Here is a 21487-nt window from a genome sequence, read left to right as displayed (position 1 = left end):
ACTATGCCAAAGCCTTTGACTGTGTGGATCTCAATAAACTGTGGAAAATTCTTCAAGAGATGGGAACACCTGACCTGCCTTCTTGAGAAACTTGTATGCAGGTCAGGAAGCAACAGTTAGAACTGGACATGGAACAAAAGACTGGTTCCAAATAGGAAAAGGAGTACATCAAGGCTGTATATTGTCACCCTGCTTATTTAACTTATATGCAGAGTACATCATGAGAAACGCTGGGCTGGAAGAAGCACAGCTGGAATCAAGATTGCCTGGAGAAATATCAATAACCTCAGATATGCAGATGACACCACCTTTATGGCAGAAAGTGAAGAAGAACTAAAGAGCCTGTTGATGAAAGTTAAAGAGGAAAGTAAAAAAGTTAGCTTAAAGCTCAACATTCAGAAAACTAAGATCATGGTATCCGGTCCCATCACTTCATGGCAAATAGATGGGGAAACAGTGGCTGACTTTATTTTTTGGGGCTCCAAAATCACTGCAGATGGTGACTGCAGCCATGAAATTAAAAGACGCTTACTCCTTGGAAGGAAAGTTATGACCAACCTAGACAGCATATTAAGAAGCAGACATTACTTTGCCAACAAAGGTCCGTCTAGTTAAGGCTATGGTTTTTCCAGTGGTAATGTATGGATGTGAGAGATGTACTATAAAGAAAGCTGAGCGCCAAAGAATTGATGCTTTAGAACTGTGGTGTTGGAGAAGACTCTTGAAGAGTCCCTTGGACTGCAAGGAGATCCAACCAGTCCATCCTAAAGGAGATCAGTCCTGGGTGTTCTCTGGAAGGATTGATGTTGAAACTGAAACTCCAGTACTTTGGTCATCTGATGCGAAGAGCTGATTCATTTGAAAAGACCCTGATGTTGGGAAAGATTGAGGGCAGGAGGAGAAGGGGATGACAGAGGATGAGATGGTTGGATGGCATCACCGACTCAATGGACATGAATTTGGGTAAACTCCGGGAGTTGGTGATGGACAGGGAGGCCTGGCGTGCTGCGGTTCATGGGGTCACAAAGAGTTGGACATGACTGAGCGACTGAACGGAACTTGAGATTTATCTTTAGAAAGAATTTGTTTACTTTGTACACTTGGTGATGGTACAAAGTTACTCAGAATTAAATAAACTATTTCATAGAATATACGTATTTCCATTGAAGAAAACTGAATAGTTGAAAAACAACTGTAAAAGAAACTTGTTATAATTATTCTGATAAAAAAATCAAATGGCATTCTCTCACCATGTAATAGACTTTTAAAAAATTGTTTTCATAAAAGTAAACTTATCTGAAAACTTCCATGGATTCCTAAGATCTCCAAGTAAGCATATGAAAGGCTTTAGTCAGAAAACTCCAATAGGTTTGAGAGTGTTATGGCTACAGAGAAGAATGAGAAGTTCTAGGATTTATAGGGGGAAAAGCTGCCAGGAGTTTTTTATTCTTGTAAATAATAACAGCCACCGTTTATTGAACACCAGCTCTGTCAGTGACTTAAACAGATGCTTTAATCTTTCCAGAACTTCCATGGGGGTAGATATCAGGATCCACATTTGAAAGATGAGAAATGAAGGAAGGTACAGCCTAAGCCGACCTTAAGTTATAGGGTTAGGCCTTGAATTCTGGTGTCCCTGAGACATCTTGATCACACTCTCTCCTCTGGGCTCCACTGCCTTTGTTGTTATTTTAGTTGCTCATTTGTGTCCGACTCTGTGCGATCCTATGGACTGCTGCCTGCCAGGCTCCTCTGTCCATGGAATTCTCCACGCCAGAATACTGGAGTGAGTTGCCATTTCCTTTTCCAGGGGATCTTCCCAACCCAGGGATCGAACCCATGTCTCATGGAGCACCTGCACTGGCAGGCAGATTCTTTAACACTGAGCCACCAGGGAAGTCCCACAGCCCTTAAAGTGGCACAAAACAAATATTGATGCTTGTCAATGACTCATTCAATTTAGCTTAAAAAGAATAAGATCTAATTAACCTTAACAAAAAATATAAATTCAACCTAAAAGTCTATTGAAGTTTGGTAACATTATTTTTTTCATAATCTATATAAAGGCAAAGAACTAATTTTCAAAGATATAATTTTGGTAGATACTTGATAATCACACACATGACAAATTTTAAAATTTCATGTGGCATGGTAATTCTTTGGATTTGCAATGTTTACACAAAAGCTTGGTGCTCAATGTGCCAAATACCTTAAAGAATAAAAAAGTTTAATTATTCTTAAGAATAAAATATTATTTATAATTTCACATTTTTTCAATCCCTAGAGAACAAGAGCTCAATAATTTTATTTAGAAATATTTACACGTGAGATAAAAAGCTTCTCTATTTTTACTAAAATGAAATTGTGTCAATCATATTAGTAGGCTCTCAATATTCAAGGACAAATATTTTGAAATTCTTTAAGTTACTGCCATAGTCAGAAGTCTCAAGATGATGCAAACCTGACTGTGAATATATTTTTGCTCTATTGTGTTTCTACCTTGATACTGAAATCTGTGTACTCTGTTTTTGATAACTGAAGCTTATTTATTCCTCCTTTAAGGTGGAAATTTTCCGAACTATCCCCAAAGCTGAAATTATAACACAGAAATATTAAAGTATAGGTTCCAGTAAAGAAAAGGTTCATAATTTGTTCTACAATAGAAAATCCATTAATATATCAAAAATTCTTTAAAAATTTAAGTGACTTTAAAATTTTCATATCAGAGCTCTAAGCACAAATTTTTCCTCAAGTCAATGCTGTTTTGGATATATCTACCAATATCAAAAGGCCACAAGGTGACTGCAAGTATTCTCAGCAGCTGAAAAGAGAAAGTATCTGATTTAAATAAACCACAGTCATTTACGAATAATAATCATTTCCATTGTCTTTCAGTTGCAGATATTATATGGGCTATAAATGATAAAGGTTTCATAGTTTACAAGAATTAAGTTAAAAGGTTATATCAAAGTGTCGAATGGTATACTGTTGTATGAAGAACAAAGTAGAGAGAACTGCTAAAACCATTTAAACTCAGACTTAGCAGTGACAGTGGCAATTTAAATCTCAGAAAATAGCAATATGTTTAAGATTTTCGCTTTATCTTGTTTTTATTGCTATTTGCAGTATTATGGACCTTCTTATTTTAAAGTGGGATATAAACAACAACAATGAAAACAAGATTGTGAACATCTTAAAGAGAAGCAAAAAGCAAATGATCAAAGCATTCTTTCTGCATAAAACATTAATGTTAAGCTTTCACCTAACTGACTATAAATCAATTCTAACAGGTTGTTTCAATAACTTAAAAAAATAGATTTTGTATTTATGCTTTTTATAAATTCAGACTGAAACAAGTAATATTATCATTAGAAATGAATTTCTAATACATAAAATTCCTATTTCTGTTAAAGATATTTTCCAAAAATATAACCTAAGTTGGTCTCCCATAATTAAAATTCAGTAATTAAAAATTATAAGAGGGGGTATGCATTTAATAGTGTGATGATAATTCAATACCATAAGAAGGTAAATGTAGGCTCTGCTGAGGCACTGTTACAATAAAAGAAAGAAAAAACATTGTTTACAGCCTCAAAGGGATATTTAGAGAATAGAAAAAGTGAAAGGGAAAGTGAAGCTGCTCAGTTGTGTCTGAGTCTTTGAGACCCCATGGACTTTAGCCTACCAGGTTCCTCCGCCCATGGGATTTTCCAGGCAAGAATAAACAAATGAGGGTGCAAATATAAGCAGGATTGCACTAAGGAAAATTATAACTGACCCAACCCAACCCAACCCAACCCCCACAAAACAATTACCTCAGGTGATGCAAATCCTAAATATTCCCAATCCCATGTTCCACCAGCAAAGCTACAAAGAAATCAGACACACCATTTGATTTCTTATCAGTACAACAAAGTTCAAATAATCAGACCCTTGTCCTTTGAACACTACTTCTAACTCCTTTGCTTGGAACTTGCTTAACCAAAGACCAACTACTGAATATAATTAAAATAATTCTTTCAAATTCTATGTTGTTTTATGTTTATGTAAAATGGTGGAAAATTAAAAATCACCATGCTATACCAGAGTATTTTTTATGATTGCTTCTATTTTTAAGTGTTTATATAAAAATAAGGGTCCAAGGAATTTCTAATCCTTATAATTAGTACAAACAAGAAAATATGCTTCAATTTATAATGTCAGTATAAGTATCTGAAATAAAACAACCAAACTCAACTGTTCTTTAATGGATGAGTATGTGGATCAATTACAAAACTTTACTAACATCAGATTTCTAATTTCCTCACAACTTTTTACCAGAAAATACAAGTATGACGATAATAAGTTAGCAAGGCTTCCAAATTCTACATCATGTCTATGACTGTCAAAATGACACATTACAATACTTGAATTATGAGTTCACTGAAGTGTGAAATTTACCTACCTTAATTTAGTCTGAGAAAGTACACAATGACCAACAAAAAATAACAAGAAAAACAGAAATAGTACTGGGGAAAAAAAAATCACCAAAAAGAAGTTAACATACTTTTATAAGCTATTGATATTTCAGGTATAAGTAACTTTCAGGAATATGAATCCCAGTTGGACAAAAAATACACTTGCTGCCTCTGTGGCTGGTGCTAGGGTGAGGTTCACAGTGTGCATCCTTTTTACCTGCGTCGTGGAGCTTCTGGTGAGTCTGCAGGAGCAACTCCCCGAGCCACAGACGCCAGGAACTCTTGCCTTTTCTGCTGTACGAGGCATGCCGCCTTGATGATCTTGTGGCGGGGTGTGCGAAGGTAAGGCCTATTGACTTTTTGGGCAAGGTCTTCAGTGACCATTTCTAGGTCTGTCTATGTTAAGAAAAAACAAACAAAAAAATTATAGGATAAATGGGTAAGTCAATAGCAAATTCAGTATCTATCTGGTTAAATCTAACTCTCTTTTGAAATCAGAAAGTAATCCAACTATCATAGTAACTTCCAATTTAACAAGTTTCTACTATGCAAATTTTAGGAAAACACCATTCATTCAACAGGCATTTATAGCAATGTAGTTGGTATGGATTACAAAGCAGTAGTGAGTACAGCAGCTGTATAAAAAAAGTTTATAAACTTGCCTGTGTGAAAAAGAACTAACAAAATTCAAAGCATTGTACATGCAAGTGAAGGCCACATGGCATAGACTTTATGTAAATGCTGAAGGAAGGTGAGGCAAGGCAAAACCTTTGGGATCTGGGGTTATGTCTGGAAGACCTCATGGAGAATACGAATATCAAGCATTGAAAGAAATACAAGACATAAATTAGTAGAGGGGAGTTTAAACGGATGATAAAAACATCCGTAGCAAGAGGAGAAAGTTTGGTTACTTCAAAAAAAGAGGAATGTATAATATACTTGGTTGGCTATACTCATGTCAGTTGGCTTAATTAAATGTTTTATTTTTTAAAAGTACGCTAAGTTTTTCTTTCAGTTGCACTGTTAAAATGAACTGGCAAATACCAATGTTCTCGTCTAGTAAGTGATGCTGTTAGTTTCACTTTTGAAGATAAAATTCTATCAGGCCAGATTTCAACCTCAACCAGTTTAAAATAAATAATTGCAGTGGGAAATGCTTGCCTAGCTCAGAGCTCACTCGAATCTGCATAGTGACAAATTCAAACATAAAGAAAATTTCAGTTTATTACTGTAACTTTTGTTTTATTTAAAAACCATTCTAAAAATGGAAACAAAATTGTTAATTACACTCCAGTAAGATAAAACTTAGTTGTAAAGTGGTTGAGAAAGGAGAAAACCTGTTTTTCATCATAACTGCATTTAAGTTTAATAAAAAAAGATATCTTACCTGCATGAGTTCAAAAATTTCTTTCTTTGTGCTTTTAAGTTCTAAGAAAAATCCATATGGATAAGAACACTTAAGAATGCGTCGAGTTTTTAAGAGCACATGAACTGCATCTTCAATGAAAGTGGTATCTGGACAGGCTCCTTCAGCTATAAAGTAAACCAGGCACGGTAAAAAAATTTCTTTGTAAATATGCTGTTATAAAATTAAACAACTAAGTTTTCTTAAAAGAAAAGAAAAAAAAAAAAAGAGACAAATCTCCAAGAAGAAACTGAAGAAGCTATATCATAATATTTACTTGAATCAGACTAAAAACCTATGTAAAACTCATACATTTTGCATTTATGTGACCTGCATACATTTATAAATGGAACACACCCCTGCAGTATCCCAGGAATGCAGTCCTAAAGGAAAGCATACAATGATCCTGGATTCTGTTCTCACCCTGTTTGTAAACAAATCTAGCTTTAAGTTCTAGGCTTTACTAAGTTTCTCAGGTTGTCCCTAGCAGAATTTAGAACAAATGCCTTCCTAAGTTCTTAAAAAAAAAAGAGTCTAATTATAAATTATGCTTCTTCAAAAATGATATTGTAAGGTAAAAGATATAACACTGTGGGGGAACAACTGGGTAGTGAATGCTATTAGCAGTAAATGAACACTTCAAGGAGAGAGAGAGCAGAAGAGGGGAAGAGTAGCTTCATTTCTTCCTTTCTGAATCTTCTTTTGATTCTTTCTTATATCTTACTATGCTGGCTAGAACCTCCAGAAAGTTGAACAGAAGCAGCAATTCAAATCTACAAGTATTTATTTTATATTTACATGTTTTGGGCACTGTTCTAAGTATTAGGGACACATCGGTGACAGAACATACTGTAGAATCTGTGAAGATTTTTTCTTTCAATTTTTACTGTGGACAGTTAACACTTCAAGAGTTTACTATTGGCTTGATATAGTTACGTCATTACTATGGTCTAAGAACTAGTAATTAACAAGGAGATTAAGCTGCTATTGATGCTTTTTGTCCCATTCTAAGCTATTTAGCTTACAGTTATTGTTTTAGTAAGGAAGTTATTCTCATGAAAAGGCTGTTAGTACTCACTACTTTTATAAAATGGACCAAAAAAACATAAAGATGATTGATTGCATTTTAGGCTTAAAACCTTTTATAGATAAGCTATAATTTAAAAAATATGACTTTTTAAAACAAACATGCCAGAACCTGTATGCTGTATAGTCACTGTGAGGTATTTATTATATTCTAATTATGTAACTAGTATTCAATCCATTTTTAGGAATGTTCTTTTTGAACTTCCATTTTAGGGACCATAAGTAAGCGCTATCTCATGCCTTTGCTTTTTGACTCCAATTTCCATTATTTACCAATGAGATGATTTTCTCCCAAACCCGTACTTGACTTCCATTCCATAAAGCACTCTGCTAAATTTCTCAAGAATCTTTGGGAGTTAGTCATACAACTGGACAGCCTGTGAATCCTGCTCTGTTGACTAGGTCAGGGATGCCTTTTCAGTCCATATACTTTTGCCCACATTGTAGAGCATCAACAATGGTGCAGAGTAAGCAAAACCATGATGTGTGCTGAGGAGAAGGTGAGGTAAGCCAGGTGGAAAACCTAATCAGGGGCCTCAAATGCTAAACTGCACTCTGGACTTCAAAGAACTCCAAACTACCAAATGAGCTAATGGAGATAATATATTCCTTTAAGGGTCTTAATCTCCTACCAAAGAAGTGATTTAAGCATGACAGATATTTTATATTAACTATCATATATATCACTTATAACTTACTTTCTTTGAGAGCTCTACTCAATTGCTCCATCTTTTCTTTGGCTGTTTTAAGAAGGCGTTGTTCTAACTAAAGGAATAGAAATAAACATATCATTTTCTTTCTTACTCACAACAGTATTATACAGTACATCTGAAATGATATAGGACATACCTGATAGCTATGTTCATGATTTTTAAATCTTGTATAATAGTGCATGAATCTGTCAAGTTCCTGAAATCGCTTGTGTTTTTTTTCAGCCTAAGAAACAGAAGTCCAAATGACTTTTATAACATAAACAAAAGTACTAGCTATTAAAATTGGGCTTTTTTTGACCACACAAAAAATTTTTATTAATAAAAGATAGTAATGCATACAAATTTGTTGCTTGCTTTGTTGAGAAAATAATAACCAATACATTTTAAACGCTTTCCAGGATAAAGTCTTGCATTTGTATTTTCTGTGACAAACCACTGAATCCACTATTCCCAAAGTGTGAGGTAAATATGTCTCTCAAGCCCTATGGTCATCAGATCTTCAATGTTTTATTATATTGTTTATTGCTATGGACAGAAATGTGTCTCCCATCAAATTCATGTTGAATGTCTAACCCCCAACGTGACTATATTTGGAAACAGGCCCTGTGATATCACCCTGTGAGGTGATAAAGGTGGAACAAGGTCATGAGGGTGGAGATCTAATCCAACAGAGCTGGTGCTCTTACAAGAAGAGGAAGGGACACCAGAGCTTGCTCTCTCTCCTCCCTGTGAAGACACAGTAAAAAGACAGCTGTCCGTAAGCCAGGAAGAAGGTCATCACTAGAAACTGAACTGGCATAGATCCTGATCCTGGACTTCGTAGTCTCAAGAACTGTGAAAAACACATTTTTGTCATTTGAGCCACTTGGTCTATGGTATTTTGTTATGGCAGCCAAGCGGACTAAGATACTATTGTATGAAATAACATATCATATTGTTGATATAATGTTAAAATTATTTTTAAGTCATTTTAGAGTTATGCTGGGATATATGTCTTCTCTGATATTACCCATATAAACAAGAAAAAATTAAAAAAAAAAAAAAAAGAGCTCAGGCTTATAGAGCCATTTTGTTTAAATTAAAGGCTATGTAAAAGTGTATTGAATTTAATGCCTCATTACAATAAAGGTAGGAAAAGAAGAAATGCAAAATACTTCCACTGGTATTAAGTGGCTTAACCAGAGGTCTTGGCTTAAACAGTTTTCTCTACCTCCACAGTCATTTCTTTGGATTGCTCCTCCACATGCTGAATGACTTCATAGCGAGTACATCTATAATATCCTCCAGTGGAAGAACTATGTTTTTTCCATTCTTCCAGACAAATCCAGCAAAAGTCATACTTGCACTGCAAAAGAAAACATATGTGCAAACATCTCCCCATGTTGGTATGCAAATTACTTTTCAACTTCTAGTTAATCAATTAGTTAAGAGATTCAACAATCCTGCCTGTGTGATCAGGGACACAAACCTTCTCAAAGACAAGCCCTCTGTTTCAGGTCTTCTCTGAAGGCCTTATCCGCACTATGGAAAGTTGTGGGGGTAGTTTAAAATTATTGTTTATAAGGATAAATTAAAATATAAATAATATTAAGTAATCTCAAGAAACCTTTAAAAATATCAATATGATACTCTTTCCAAATAACAAAAACAGATACTGACAAATGCTTCATTTTTCACGTGCATAGTAATCTTACTTTGGTCTCTAAAGCTCTACCTTTGACTTTGACAAACTGGTTTTGAAAATGGGAGTAAGTTAAAAAGGTCTTTAATCAGAACATCTAACAAAAAACCTATTTCTCATTAAAAAAATTCTTTAACTACCGTAATTTGCAAACAATGCCAAAAATACGAGCATTCCAGTATGAAAATATATCCTTTTTTTCTCTTAAATGCTTTTGGATTTTGAGTCAGAAAGATCTTCCTAATTTAAATCAATGTTTTCTCGCGGTACGTTTACAGCTTATTTTTAAAAAATATTTACATCTTTGATCTGTTCAGAATTTATCTGGGTATTCAGTATGAATTAAACTTTCTCCCATGCAGCTGTCCAGTTGTCTCAATACCATTTATTACACAGCCCACATATCTCTACTGGTTGGTGATGCTTCCTTTACCAACACTAAATCCCCATGTATGTATCTATTTCCCTGGGCTTTGTTTTGTTGATCTGTAGATTCATGTACCAGAGCTATGCTGTTTTAATTACTGAGCCTTTATAGTGTGGCCTACTATACTCAATTCTCTTGCCTGGCAAATCCCATGGACGGAGGAGCCTGGTAGGCTGCAGTCCATTGGGTCGCTAGGAGTTGGACACGACTGAGTGACTTCACTTTCACTTTTCACTTGGAGAAGGAAATGGCAACCCACTCCAGCGTTCTTGCCTGGAGAATCCCAGGGATGGGGGAGCCTGGTGGGCTGCCGTCTATGGGGTCGCACAGAGTTGGACACGACTGATGCAACTTAGCAGCAGTTCCTCCTCACTGCTCTTTTTCAGAGTTTTTTGGCTCTTATTTCGTTTCTCCATAGGAATTTTTGAATTAACTTGTCTAGATGAAGAAATAAAATCTGTTGGCATTTTTGCTGTAATCTTTCTAAGAACTTTGTTAGCTTTCCATTTGTTTGTCCACTTCTAAGACCTAAAGATAGGGGTCTTAACATTTTCTTCAGGTACTCTTACACATTTCTTAAGCTTTTTTCTAGATAAAGGAAGTCTTTTCTTTCAGCATATACTCTATCTGGATGTTGCTGGAACACGTGAAGGCTATTACTCTCTGCATATAACTTTTGTATTCTGCTAGATAATTAAATTTTTATTGTTTGCAATAGTTTTTCAGTTGATTCTGTGGGTTTTCTAGGTATACAATCATGCTGTCTGTAAAAAAAAAGAGACAATTTTATTACCTCATTTCTAACCTTTACATCCTCAATTTCTTTTCACTGTTGAATTATGTTGACTGGTATCCTCGGTCCAATGTTAATAATATTTGTGATGAGAGCATTTTTATGTTGTTCTCAATTTTAGAAGAGTACCACTAGTTTCCCTACTAAATACCATGTTAATTTTTGGACAAAGTAAATTTATTTTTGTCATACTTGAAAGGAAAATTTTGTGTATTCCTATTTCTTTGTGTGTCTTATAAAGAATGGCTGCTGAGTTTTTGTTAAATCCTTTTTTAGCATCTACAGAAAATTTACATAGTTTTTCATCTTGTATCTACTAAGATGAGGTACAGTAATAGCTTTTAAAATATCAAACCATTCTTATATTCCTGAAATAAACCCCATGTGATTAATTACTTTTTAAAAAATTAAAAACATGTTTTTTCATTTAGATATAACCGATGGTCAACTACTCTTCTAATGCACTCTGTTGGATTATATTCGCTAATATCTGTATTTTCTCCTCCAATATCTTATTTAGGACTCATGCATTGTTGTTCATAAATAAGACTGATCTATACTTTCAATGGGGATTCCAGGTGGTGTTAGTGGTAAAGAACCTGCTTGCCAATGCAGGAAACTCGAGAGAGGTGCGTTGGATCCCTGGGATGGGAAGATCCCCTGGAGAAGCAAATGACAACCCGCCCAGTGTTCTTGCCAGGGAAATCCCATGGCCAGAGGAGTCTGGCGGGCTACAGTCCTTGGGATTGCAAAGAATTGGACATGATTCAGTGTGCATGTGCGTGCACGCACACACACACACACACACACACACACACACAAACATTCAATATTTATCAAGCACTCATATCAAGGCTCTACTCATTTTATAATAATAATCTGAAAGTTTCCAGGTTTTTCCTTTTTCCTATTTGTCCCAGAAACAGTTCAAATCATATTGAAATTACTTATTCCATAAGTTTTGATAAAATTTTATTGTGAAACTGTTAGGGGCTATTGCTTTTAAAGAAGACATTGTTGAAAAAAACTCGTCTGGGGGGTGAGTTTGTTTGGATATTTTTTCTAGGGTTAGTTTAATAAATTAAATTTTCTTAGAAAATCAATCCATTTCAAATCCAAGTTCAAATTTATCTGAAAGAGTTGAGCAAAATTACCTATTATTATTTTACATTCTATGATAAGAAATTTTACATTCTATGATAAGAAAAAGAAAATAGAACTTTGATAATTTGTAATTTTTTAGTTGCAGCATATACATTTTCCACAGAACCAGATCAAATTTCAAGTGATTTAAAATGTGTAAGAATAAAATTTAAATAGTTTCCTAAAAATCATCTAAAGGGAAATGAATTGAGTTTTTTTAAAAGATGAATCTATTTTTATATTGCCAAATGTATCATTATTTTAAAATGTTTCACAATTTGATTCCAGATAGTAAAAACAATCTATTGAGTAATAATAAACACTGAAGAACTAATAAAGACATATTATCATTTAGTCATTGTGTTATAATATGGATTCAATTACATGTGACTTCTTGTTCTACCTTAAAAGTTAAAAAAACCTCTAAAAGCATAAAAACTTTTACTTTCTAGATGTCTCCTTTTATGTCATAAGAATGAAAGAATTACTCATCAGTTTCCTCTGTTGAATGCAAATACTAAAACAACAAAATTCTGTAAAAATTATCCTTCAGTTAAAAAAAAAATTATCAGAATGAGATAGGGCAGGGCCTGAGTTTGCTGGAAATAAATGTTGTTTAATGACGTACAGAAACTGACCATAAGAAATAGGTATGCATTTACATACATATAATTTTAAATCAAATATTAAAAAATGTTGAGCAACAACAACAACAAGACTATTCTTATAGAATGTAAGTAAGTGCTCCTTTTAATATGTAACAGAAGCTTAAGCAAACTTTAAGCTAAGTTACCCTGTATCATTAGCCTGATTAGTTCATGAAAATACTTATTTACTTGATATGTATTCATCAACTACTTACTGTTGGTGAGTGCTATAACTGAAATAGTGAGTGCTATGACTGAAATAAAGGTAACAACAGTGGATTTGGTCTTTTTATTAGTACCCCATCTGCTGATTTTTTATGGTCAACCTTTTGTTGTGTAAAAAAATTTTCTTTTACACATCTATGTAGTCTGTATCAGACTGTCCAAGAAAAAACTAATATGAATGTTGGAAATACAACTGCATATAAATGAAAGAATTTTGCCCCGATCAGCTGAACTAACAAGCACTCCTGAGCATTCAGAACACTGTACAAAGTTTTTCTTCTGAGGAAATCACTGCTGTCTCACTAAGACAATTCACTCATGTTAGTTTATTATAATATAAAATCATCTGGCAACTGTCATTATTTTTGAAGTCATAGTAATAATGATTATTAGCTTCAAGGTAAAAAATCAATAAGTACTTAAGATATTGATGTATTTTATCTAAATCTTAACTGTACGGGTTTCTTTCACATCCTAAATCAGAATAATTATATTGCTCTTCTCTCAATAATTTTAAATAAATATTTTTATATACATGGCATTTGCAAGGAAAAGGAAAAAAATTGAGAGTACAATTAAACAAAAACAGTCATGAAAGTAGGCATGGATTAATAAAATATTAACTTCTGGAATATTTCTTTTAAATATAGTAGTTTCTTTCTGTGCAACTAAGTCAGAAGGGTAACCTTTTAAAAGTAATTATTAATTTTTAGCCAAGTGACATTTTCACTTTCAATATAGTAATAAGTTACTTATTTAATTGATTGTTACTAGCAAACTTAAAGTCTGCACACTGCTTTGGGCACTTTTCTTATACAGGATTTAAATTTGGGCTTAAAGGGTTCGCTTGGGGCCTGATTTGAACCTCAAGACTAAGCAGTATGCTCCAAAATAAGTTTTGTAACATCTCTATGTAAGGTAGCACTTGATCATTTACATATTTACATATACACAGAACTCTCTGAAGATTATGGACTCCGGCATCTCTGATCTGGACAAGGACCATGGAATCCTTACCTTTGTTTTTAACATTCACCATGATTGTAAAAATTAGTAATATAAATCAACATTTACGTTAATTAACAAAGAATGTGGAATACGATCTCCTAGAATCACTCTGAAAGACAAGATTTTTATGCTTACAGTATTTTTCCTTTGGATTCACAATCAAATTAAGGTTCTAAACACAAAGCAAGTACAATCCTCTTTAACTTACCTTAGCACACTGCATGTGATTGCATCCCTCATTCTTCTGTATTGGAGACTTACAATTCGCACAAGGCTTGGAGTTAGTTAACAACCAGAGACAATTGGCAGCATCCTCATAAGCTTCACTGACTCCTACAACTTTGGGGTATTAAGCACAAATACAAAAATAAACAATTTAGTGTACAACTTCAGATGGAAAAAGACTCAAAGTTTTCTTTGCAGGTTGCCTCTCAATTTTAAATATATATACTTATTTTTCTATCAGAGTCTATGGCAAAGTTTTTAACCCATGATTATTTAAGATAAACTAAAAATGAATCCAATGACATGTCTAGAACTAAATTCATTATTTCCCCCCAATCTCCTTTCTCTACCTCCTGTGCTGGTAAATGACTGATTATCTACCCAGAATCAATCTAGGAAGAACATGATCTTGGACATCTTCCTCTTTGCCTCATCTGCTGTATCCCACGGGTTCTATCTCTTACTTTTTCATATCCATCTCCTCTCCATTTCCAGCTAGGATCCTCCAAACCTTTTTGCCTAGATAATTAAAACACAGAAACCAACTTAATCTCCCCAGATCCTTCTCCCTCATCCCCCAAACCCCACTAAATTGCCTCTGTAAAGTGATCTTTTAAAAATACAAATCTTTAAATCTTTTAGTTGTTCCTCACTGACTACAAGATTAATCAAATTTCTTCAGCAAAGAACACAATGGACTTCATGATTTGGCCACTGACTGACTACCTGGCAAGGTCCTCCCATCTGCTATCCCCACACCAACCTTATACTCTTCACCATCTTATAAACTATTTATTCTACTTAAATATGAGATCTGCAATCTTAAAGAATGTCAGGGTTTTTAAAGACTCTAAATTTTACATTTTATATTCTATAAATCCCTACCACCACCTACAGAGAGATTTAGGGGCTGGAGAGAGTGGCAGATGGGTAATTTAAAATTTATTTTTTCCTGCAAGATTGTCAGTACTCAAGTTTGCTTTCTAACTTCAAGTACAGAGGAAAGTTCTACGTTTTCTTCACTGAAAAGAGATTCTGAAAATCACTGTGAAATTCTTGAGAGTGGTCCATTCTATTAAGGCCCTCATTATATGCAGATTGTCTAGAAAGGGTGGGGTAAGAGGTTAGCCCTACTGAGGAAAGCAGGGGAGAAATCAACTCTAAGTTTTGAAGTCTAAAAGAAAAAGTCACTCAACTCCTAGATTCAAATCCCTGGAGAGGGAAGGGGACAAAGCTTTGCGGTCTGACCCTTGGGAAGTAGTTCTGCATATGAACTGGAAGCGCTGAGCACCAGCAGCAGCGCTTTGATGGAGTCTAGCAGTGGAGGGGGGATGGTGTCTTGCCACACGGAACCCTTAGTACCTACTTACCTAAGTTTGTGTCAACAATAGAACAGCAGCTACTGCTTGACTGTAAAGCACTGCTCTTCCACATAGCAGAGAGAAAAAACTGCGGCCATGAACTGCTCAGACTCCACTCCATTTCTAAACCCACCTGGGAAGATGGTTTCATTAGGGTGCTGGGGCAGAGAATTCTTTGATAATTTGGTGGAAAACAGGAGTTTCAGGAGGAACTTACTACCCTTCAGTTCAGTTCAGTCGCTCAATCGTGTCCGACTCTTTGCAACCCCATGAATCGCAGCACGCCAGGCCTCCCTGTCCATCACCAACTCCCGGAGTTCACTCAGACTCACATCCATCGAGTCGGTGATGCCATCCAGCCATCTCATCCTCTGTCGTCCCCTTCTCCTCCTGCCCCCAATCCCTCCCAGCATCAGGGTCTTTTCAAATGAGTCAACTCTTCGCATGAGGTGGCCAAAGTACTGGAGTTTCAGCTTCACCATCAGTCCTTCCAATGAACACCCAGGACTGATCTCCTTTAGGATGGACTGGTTGGATCTCCTTGCAGTCCAAGGGACTCTCAAGAGTCTTCTCCAACACCACAGTTCAAAAGCATCAATTCTTCAGCGCTCAGCTGTCTTCACAGTCCAACTCTCACATCCATACATGACCACTGGAAAAACCATAGCCTTGACTAGACGGACCTTTGTTGACAAAGTAATGTCTCTGCTTTTCAATATGCTATCTAGGTTGGTCATAACTTTTCTTCCAAAGGGTAAGCGTCTTTTAATTTCATGGCTGTGATCACCATCTGCAGTGATTTTGGAGCCCCAAAAAATAAAGTCTGACACTGTTTCCCCATCTATTTCCCATGAAGTGATGTGACCGGATGCCATGATCTTCGTTTTCTGAATGTTGAGCTTTAAGCCAACTTTTTCACTCTCCTCTTTCACTTTCATCAACAGGCTTTTTAGTTCCTCTTCACTTTCTGCCATAAGGGTGGTGTCATCTGCATATCTGAGGTTACTGATATTTCTACCTGCGATCTTGATTCTAGCTTGTGCTTCTTCCAGCCCAGTGTTTCTCATGATGTGCTCTGCAGATAAGTTAAATAAGCAGGGTGACAATATACAGCCTTGACGTACTCCTTTTCCTATTTGGAACCAGTCTGTTGTTCCATGTCCAGTTCTAACTGTTGTTTCCTGACCTGCATATAGGTTTCTCAAGAAGGCAGGTAAGGTGGTCTGGTATTCCCATCTCTTTCAGAATCTTCCACAGTTTATTGTGATCCACACAGTCAAAGGCTTTGGCATAGTCAATAAAGCAGAAAGAGATGTTTTTCTGGAACTCTCTTGCTTTTTTGATGTTCCAGCGGATGTTGGCAATTTGATCGCTGGTTCCTCTGCCTTTTCTAAAACCAGCTTGAACATCTGGAAGTTCACGGTTCACGTACTGCTGAAGTCTGGCTTGGAGAATTTTGAGCATTACTTTACTAGCATGTGAGATGAGTGCAATTGTGTGGTAGTGAATGAAAACTGACCTTTTCCAGTCCTATGGCCACTGCTGAGTTTTCCAAATTTGCTGGCATATTGAGTGCAGCACTTTCACAGCATCATCTTTCAGGACTTGAAATAGCTCAACTGGAATTCCATCATCTCCACTAGCTTTGTTCGTAGTGATGCTTCCTAAGGTCCACTTGACTTCACATTCCAGGATGTCTGGCTCTAGGTCAGTGATCACACCATCGTGATTATCTGGGTTGTGAAGATCTTTTTTGTACAGTTCTTCTGTGTATTCTTGCCACCTCTTCTTAATATCTTCTGCTTCCGTTAGGTCCATACCATTTCTGTCCTTTATCGAGCCCATCTTTGCATGAAATGTTCCCTTGGTATCTCTAATTTTCTTGAAGAGATCTCTAGTCTTTCCCATTCTGTTGTTTTCCTCTATTTCTTTGCATTGATCGCTGAGGAAGGCTTTCTTATCTCTCCTTGCTATTCTTTGGAACTCTGCATTCAGATGTTTATATCTTTTCTTTTCTCCTTTGCTTTTCACTTCTCTTCTTTTCACAGCTATTTGTAAGGCCTCCCCAGACGGTCATTTTGCTTTTTTGCATTTCTTTTCCAGGGGATGGTCTTGATCCCTGTCTCCTGTACAATGTCACGAACTACCATCCACAGTTCATCAGGCACTCTGTCTATCAGATCTAGTCCCTTAAATCTATTTCTCACTTCCACTGTATAATCATAAGGGATTTGATTTAGTCACACCTGAATGGTCTAGTGGTTTTCCCTACTTTCTTCAATTTCAGTCTGAATTTGGCAATAAGGAGTTCATGATCTGAGCCACAGTCAGCTCCCGGTCTTGTTTTTGCTGACTGTATAGAGCTTCTCCATCTTTGCAAAGAATATAATCAATCTGATTTCGGTGTTGACCATCTGGTGATGTCCATGTGTAGAGTTACTACCCATAGTGGCTGCTAATGAGCTCTGGAGGTAATGCTGTCTACAAAAGGTGCTGCTATAAAACCTAATTACTAAGTACAATGTCCGATTTTTGTTTAAAAGTAGTGGTCTTTCTCCTCCCTTTAGCAACAACGTTATTTTTAGCTCAGAGGCTCCAATATATTCTTATGACCTTTATTGTCCATTGTTACAATAAATAAAGCACAAAGGCATTTAAACAAAGCAGCTGTGTGGCCTGCAACATAACAGTTTTTTTCTCTCACCCTTGGAGAAAGAATGCTAGTTTCTGATTGCATTCTAGGGGATTACATGAAGTAAGTGGTGTTCAGAAAATAATCGACTATCAGAACAACAAATCCTTGTGCTAGAAAAAATGCCTTCACTACCAGAGCTCTGAGCAAGCTCATTTCGGACATCTGCCCTTTGTATATACTTTTCTCAGTACCTACAACACGTGTGCAAGGTCCCTTCAATCTACCTGGTGAGCCCTCTTCACCCCCTCAGACTTCCAAACTCTTTTTTCAGCTGCATGTGGATCTTGATCTTCTTTCCTTAATAATCCAGTCTCTTTGTAAGAAAAATTAATTTCATTTAATCAAGTATTACAGTATAACAATATATTAATAGAATCAACATCTGTTAGTGAAAACAAAGTTGCTTTTAAAGACTGAATTCTTAAAAACTATTTGAATTTCATTTAGTAACCATTATTATGTGTACTATGAAAAAACACTGGTGTTAAATTTTTATAAATTACAATTTCACAGAAAATATAATCATTCCTGTTTCTTGCTCTGATTAGCTACAATAGAGGTAGGTTCGGTAGTAAAAGACAGTGTTTCAACTTTATATGGAATTAATTCTTTCAATTAATAATTGAAAGAATATTTTCTCAGTATATTTTCTAGTATTTTTCTCATCAATTAGATTTTGTCACTCCTTTTAAGTCTCATAATTTAAAGACTCTGGAAAACCGGTGATAAGGGAGAAAACACTCTCATGAATCTACCAGTTCTGTTGAAAATTCTTATGTCAAATATATGTGACCCTGACCCAAACTAATATGTAAACCCAATACAGTAGTAAATCAAACTTTTCTTTTTTAGAGTATTATTTTTGTGTTAGTATATTTCACAATGATGTTCTACTTAAGTATTACAATTGGCCTATTATTGTTTGCTTTAAGTCTTACCATAAATTTCATACACTTAAATTAAGAGTTTACTGGTCACCACCAGCTTTCACTGTGGTGGGTATGCATCAGGACAGTGAGAAAGTTTTCTTAGCAACAGGGAATCTTCCCTGCAATCTTGGTGTTGGCTCCCTCTACAGTAGACCACTTGTGGGTGTCTTGGGTCTCTTGCTTCCTATCGAATTTTCTAAAGTTCCTCCATCTTTCTGAAATAAGATACCATTTGGGACTCTTTGAGGGTGACCTTCAGTTTTTCACTTGAGGTCTCCCTATCTCCAAGCACCAGAGATAGCCATGTATACACTGTGTGCACCATTTTCTAACTCTATTTGTCTTCTCTCTTCATTATCAAGATCTTTGTCTTATGCAAGAATATTCTGTCACAGTTCCACCAAAAAGCTGTACTGTACAAAAAGCTGTACATACAATGAAGTTATCTTATTTCTCTTCTATATACCTCTCCCCTCCCAAGTGTGGTGCTTGTCTTGTTCAAGCCCTTATATCATCTTACCTGTACATTCCGAAGTTACTGCAGAAACAGTGCTCTTACCTACTCCCTAATTCATCATCCACACTTGCACCTGACTGATTTTTCTAAGCAAACATCTTCAGTTATCATGTCCTTCCTTAAAACTCCTTTTTGGCGTCTCGGGATAAAGCGAGACCTCCCAGCATTACACACAACCCCACCCTGCAGGCGCAGTCTCATCTCTCACTGCATGTTTGTACTGGCTAAAGGGACTTGCTTGCAGTCCTTGGATATGCCGTGCTATTGCACAGCCCCACTGCACCAGAGCCTAGAATGCCCTTCTTATTTTCGTCTGTGTGAAGAACATCTACCATCTTTCAAGATATGGCTTAGGCATCAATTATTTTTATAAAGCTTTCCCTACCTCTCTCCTAGATGATCTGTTAACTAATCCCCTCCTTTGTTTCTCCTCTCCCTCACAATGTATCACAGGTATACTGTTCTCTAACAGCATCTCTAATACTTATTGTTCTGAGTTTTGTACACAGCTGTCTCCATCTCTAAAATGTAAATTTCAAGAGCATAGAGGGCATTCTATTTCTGTATTCTACCATAAAATAGCACTAAATTAATGGTAAAGACATAATGAAGACACCATTTAAAGGCAACAAGTTATTCCTAAGTTTTCTCAGCATCTGTTTTGAGCTGCAGACAGGCAATTGTTAAAATCCACCAGACATCTCCACACATATGTCTTGCAAGTAACTTGAGTGCAAAATGGCCACAACAAAATTCATTATTTTCCCCTGAAAGTTATTCCTCTACCTGAATCTCCTAAGTTGACCAATGACATCATGATCTACTCTCTGACCCAAACTAAAAACTTACCTTCCTACCTCTGGTCTATCCCTCCTTTAGTCTATCACTCCTAGTCATCAGTTATCTTAATAAACAATATCTTTAACCATGTTATTTCCCTACTCGAACACTGCATTCTACAGCTTATTCTGTTAATAGGATAAACTCAGACAATTTGGCAAGAACTCTTTCAATCTGGCAACACCTATCTTTCCAGCCTCATCTTTTGCAAATTTCTCCCATGGACCTTAATTTTAAACTCCACAGAATGTATAAAGATATGCAGGTAGGTGGGCAATAGCAAGCCATCTCTAATGGAAATACAGATGTTTCCAGGTGTCAGAAGCAGGAAAAGAAAGCAAAATCCAATCATCTTGCCATATTTAAATGTGTTAGAGGGTAATGGTATTAATCTCTCTATGGAACTCTCATACATAGACATAGTACACACAGATGAAGAACAGGGAAAATGGATGGGTAACCAGAGAGCAATGACACAGTCTACCTGGTATTCAGAGGAGAGATACAATGAACCAGGGGACCAAGAACAATCTATACAAACCTTTCTGATTTGGGAAGCTGGTATTCAGAAGATATTTGACTGAACGATCAATGTTCAGGAAAGCAATGATTAACCAGATATTACTATAAAATGTCCTAAGACTATCCAGCTGCCTCTGCTCCTGTTTAGAGAACATGCATTTTCTTAACACGTGAAAGAGATCGCTGTCATGGTCAGTTAATAAACTGGTATTCTAGTCTACCTAAGTTGCCTCTTTTCCATGGATCTGAATAATCCCGAGTAGTGCACAATATCATCTTGTGAATATAAAATGCTGAGAACCATTTTTTCAGGCAATGGTATACTGTCCAATATAATAGTAATACAAGGCTGAGGAACTGAAGGCTGCCAGCCAGTCTCTTCCAGTATTGCTTTAGCTGCTGACAGATATGCCTCTGCAGATATGCTAAAACTCAATTCATATCTTGCTGCTGCCAGGAGGATTCCTTAACATCCTCTGTCCCCAACCTAGTTAGTTGTTTTTGTACTCTCATCTAACCTAACTATGTTAGCTACCATATGATAGCGAACTGTAATATCTGACTGCTTCCCTACTAGCCTCTGTACTCCCTGGAGACTGATGTCATCTTTATTATGTGCTTTGCTCATAATAAGTGAAGATGAACCACATGAATTCTTAATCCTGATTTGCAATACCTTAAACTCCAATATTTAAAAAGTCAAAAAACTCCAAATGAGTTTTAATTTATATTAATTTAAAAGAAAACAGCTGTCATAAAATATGTCAGGGGGTAAAAAATTATGGCAAAGCAGATATATTTACCTATCAAACA

At 35.9% G+C, this 21487-nt stretch overlaps 1 protein-coding gene across 7 annotated transcripts in view; it reads right to left on the bottom strand.

The window, feature by feature from the left end:
* The window catches only part of ANKIB1 (ankyrin repeat and IBR domain containing 1), a 154813-nt gene that overhangs the window by 6322 nt on the left and 127004 nt on the right, over nt 1-21487 (bottom strand). For all 7 annotated transcript variants that reach the window (XM_044947138.2, XM_044947137.2, XM_025290835.3 and 4 more), the window contains 7 exons: nt 13794-13924; nt 8872-9006; nt 7798-7884; nt 7647-7713; nt 5845-5990; nt 4675-4853; nt 3816-3867 (listed from right to left, as the gene is read on the bottom strand). In XM_044947138.2, the coding sequence (XP_044803073.1) occupies nt 3816-3867; nt 4675-4853; nt 5845-5990; nt 7647-7713; nt 7798-7884; nt 8872-9006; nt 13794-13924 (797 nt within the window). The remainder of the gene's footprint in view (nt 1-3815; nt 3868-4674; nt 4854-5844; nt 5991-7646; nt 7714-7797; nt 7885-8871; nt 9007-13793; nt 13925-21487) is intronic.

The sequence above is a fragment of the Bubalus bubalis genome, chromosome 8 (assembly GCF_019923935.1).
Source record: "Bubalus bubalis isolate 160015118507 breed Murrah chromosome 8, NDDB_SH_1, whole genome shotgun sequence".
NCBI classification, from domain to species: domain Eukaryota; kingdom Metazoa; phylum Chordata; class Mammalia; order Artiodactyla; family Bovidae; genus Bubalus; species Bubalus bubalis.
The sequence above is the reverse complement of the archived record's forward strand: the minus strand, read 5'-3'. Positions and strand labels throughout refer to the sequence as shown.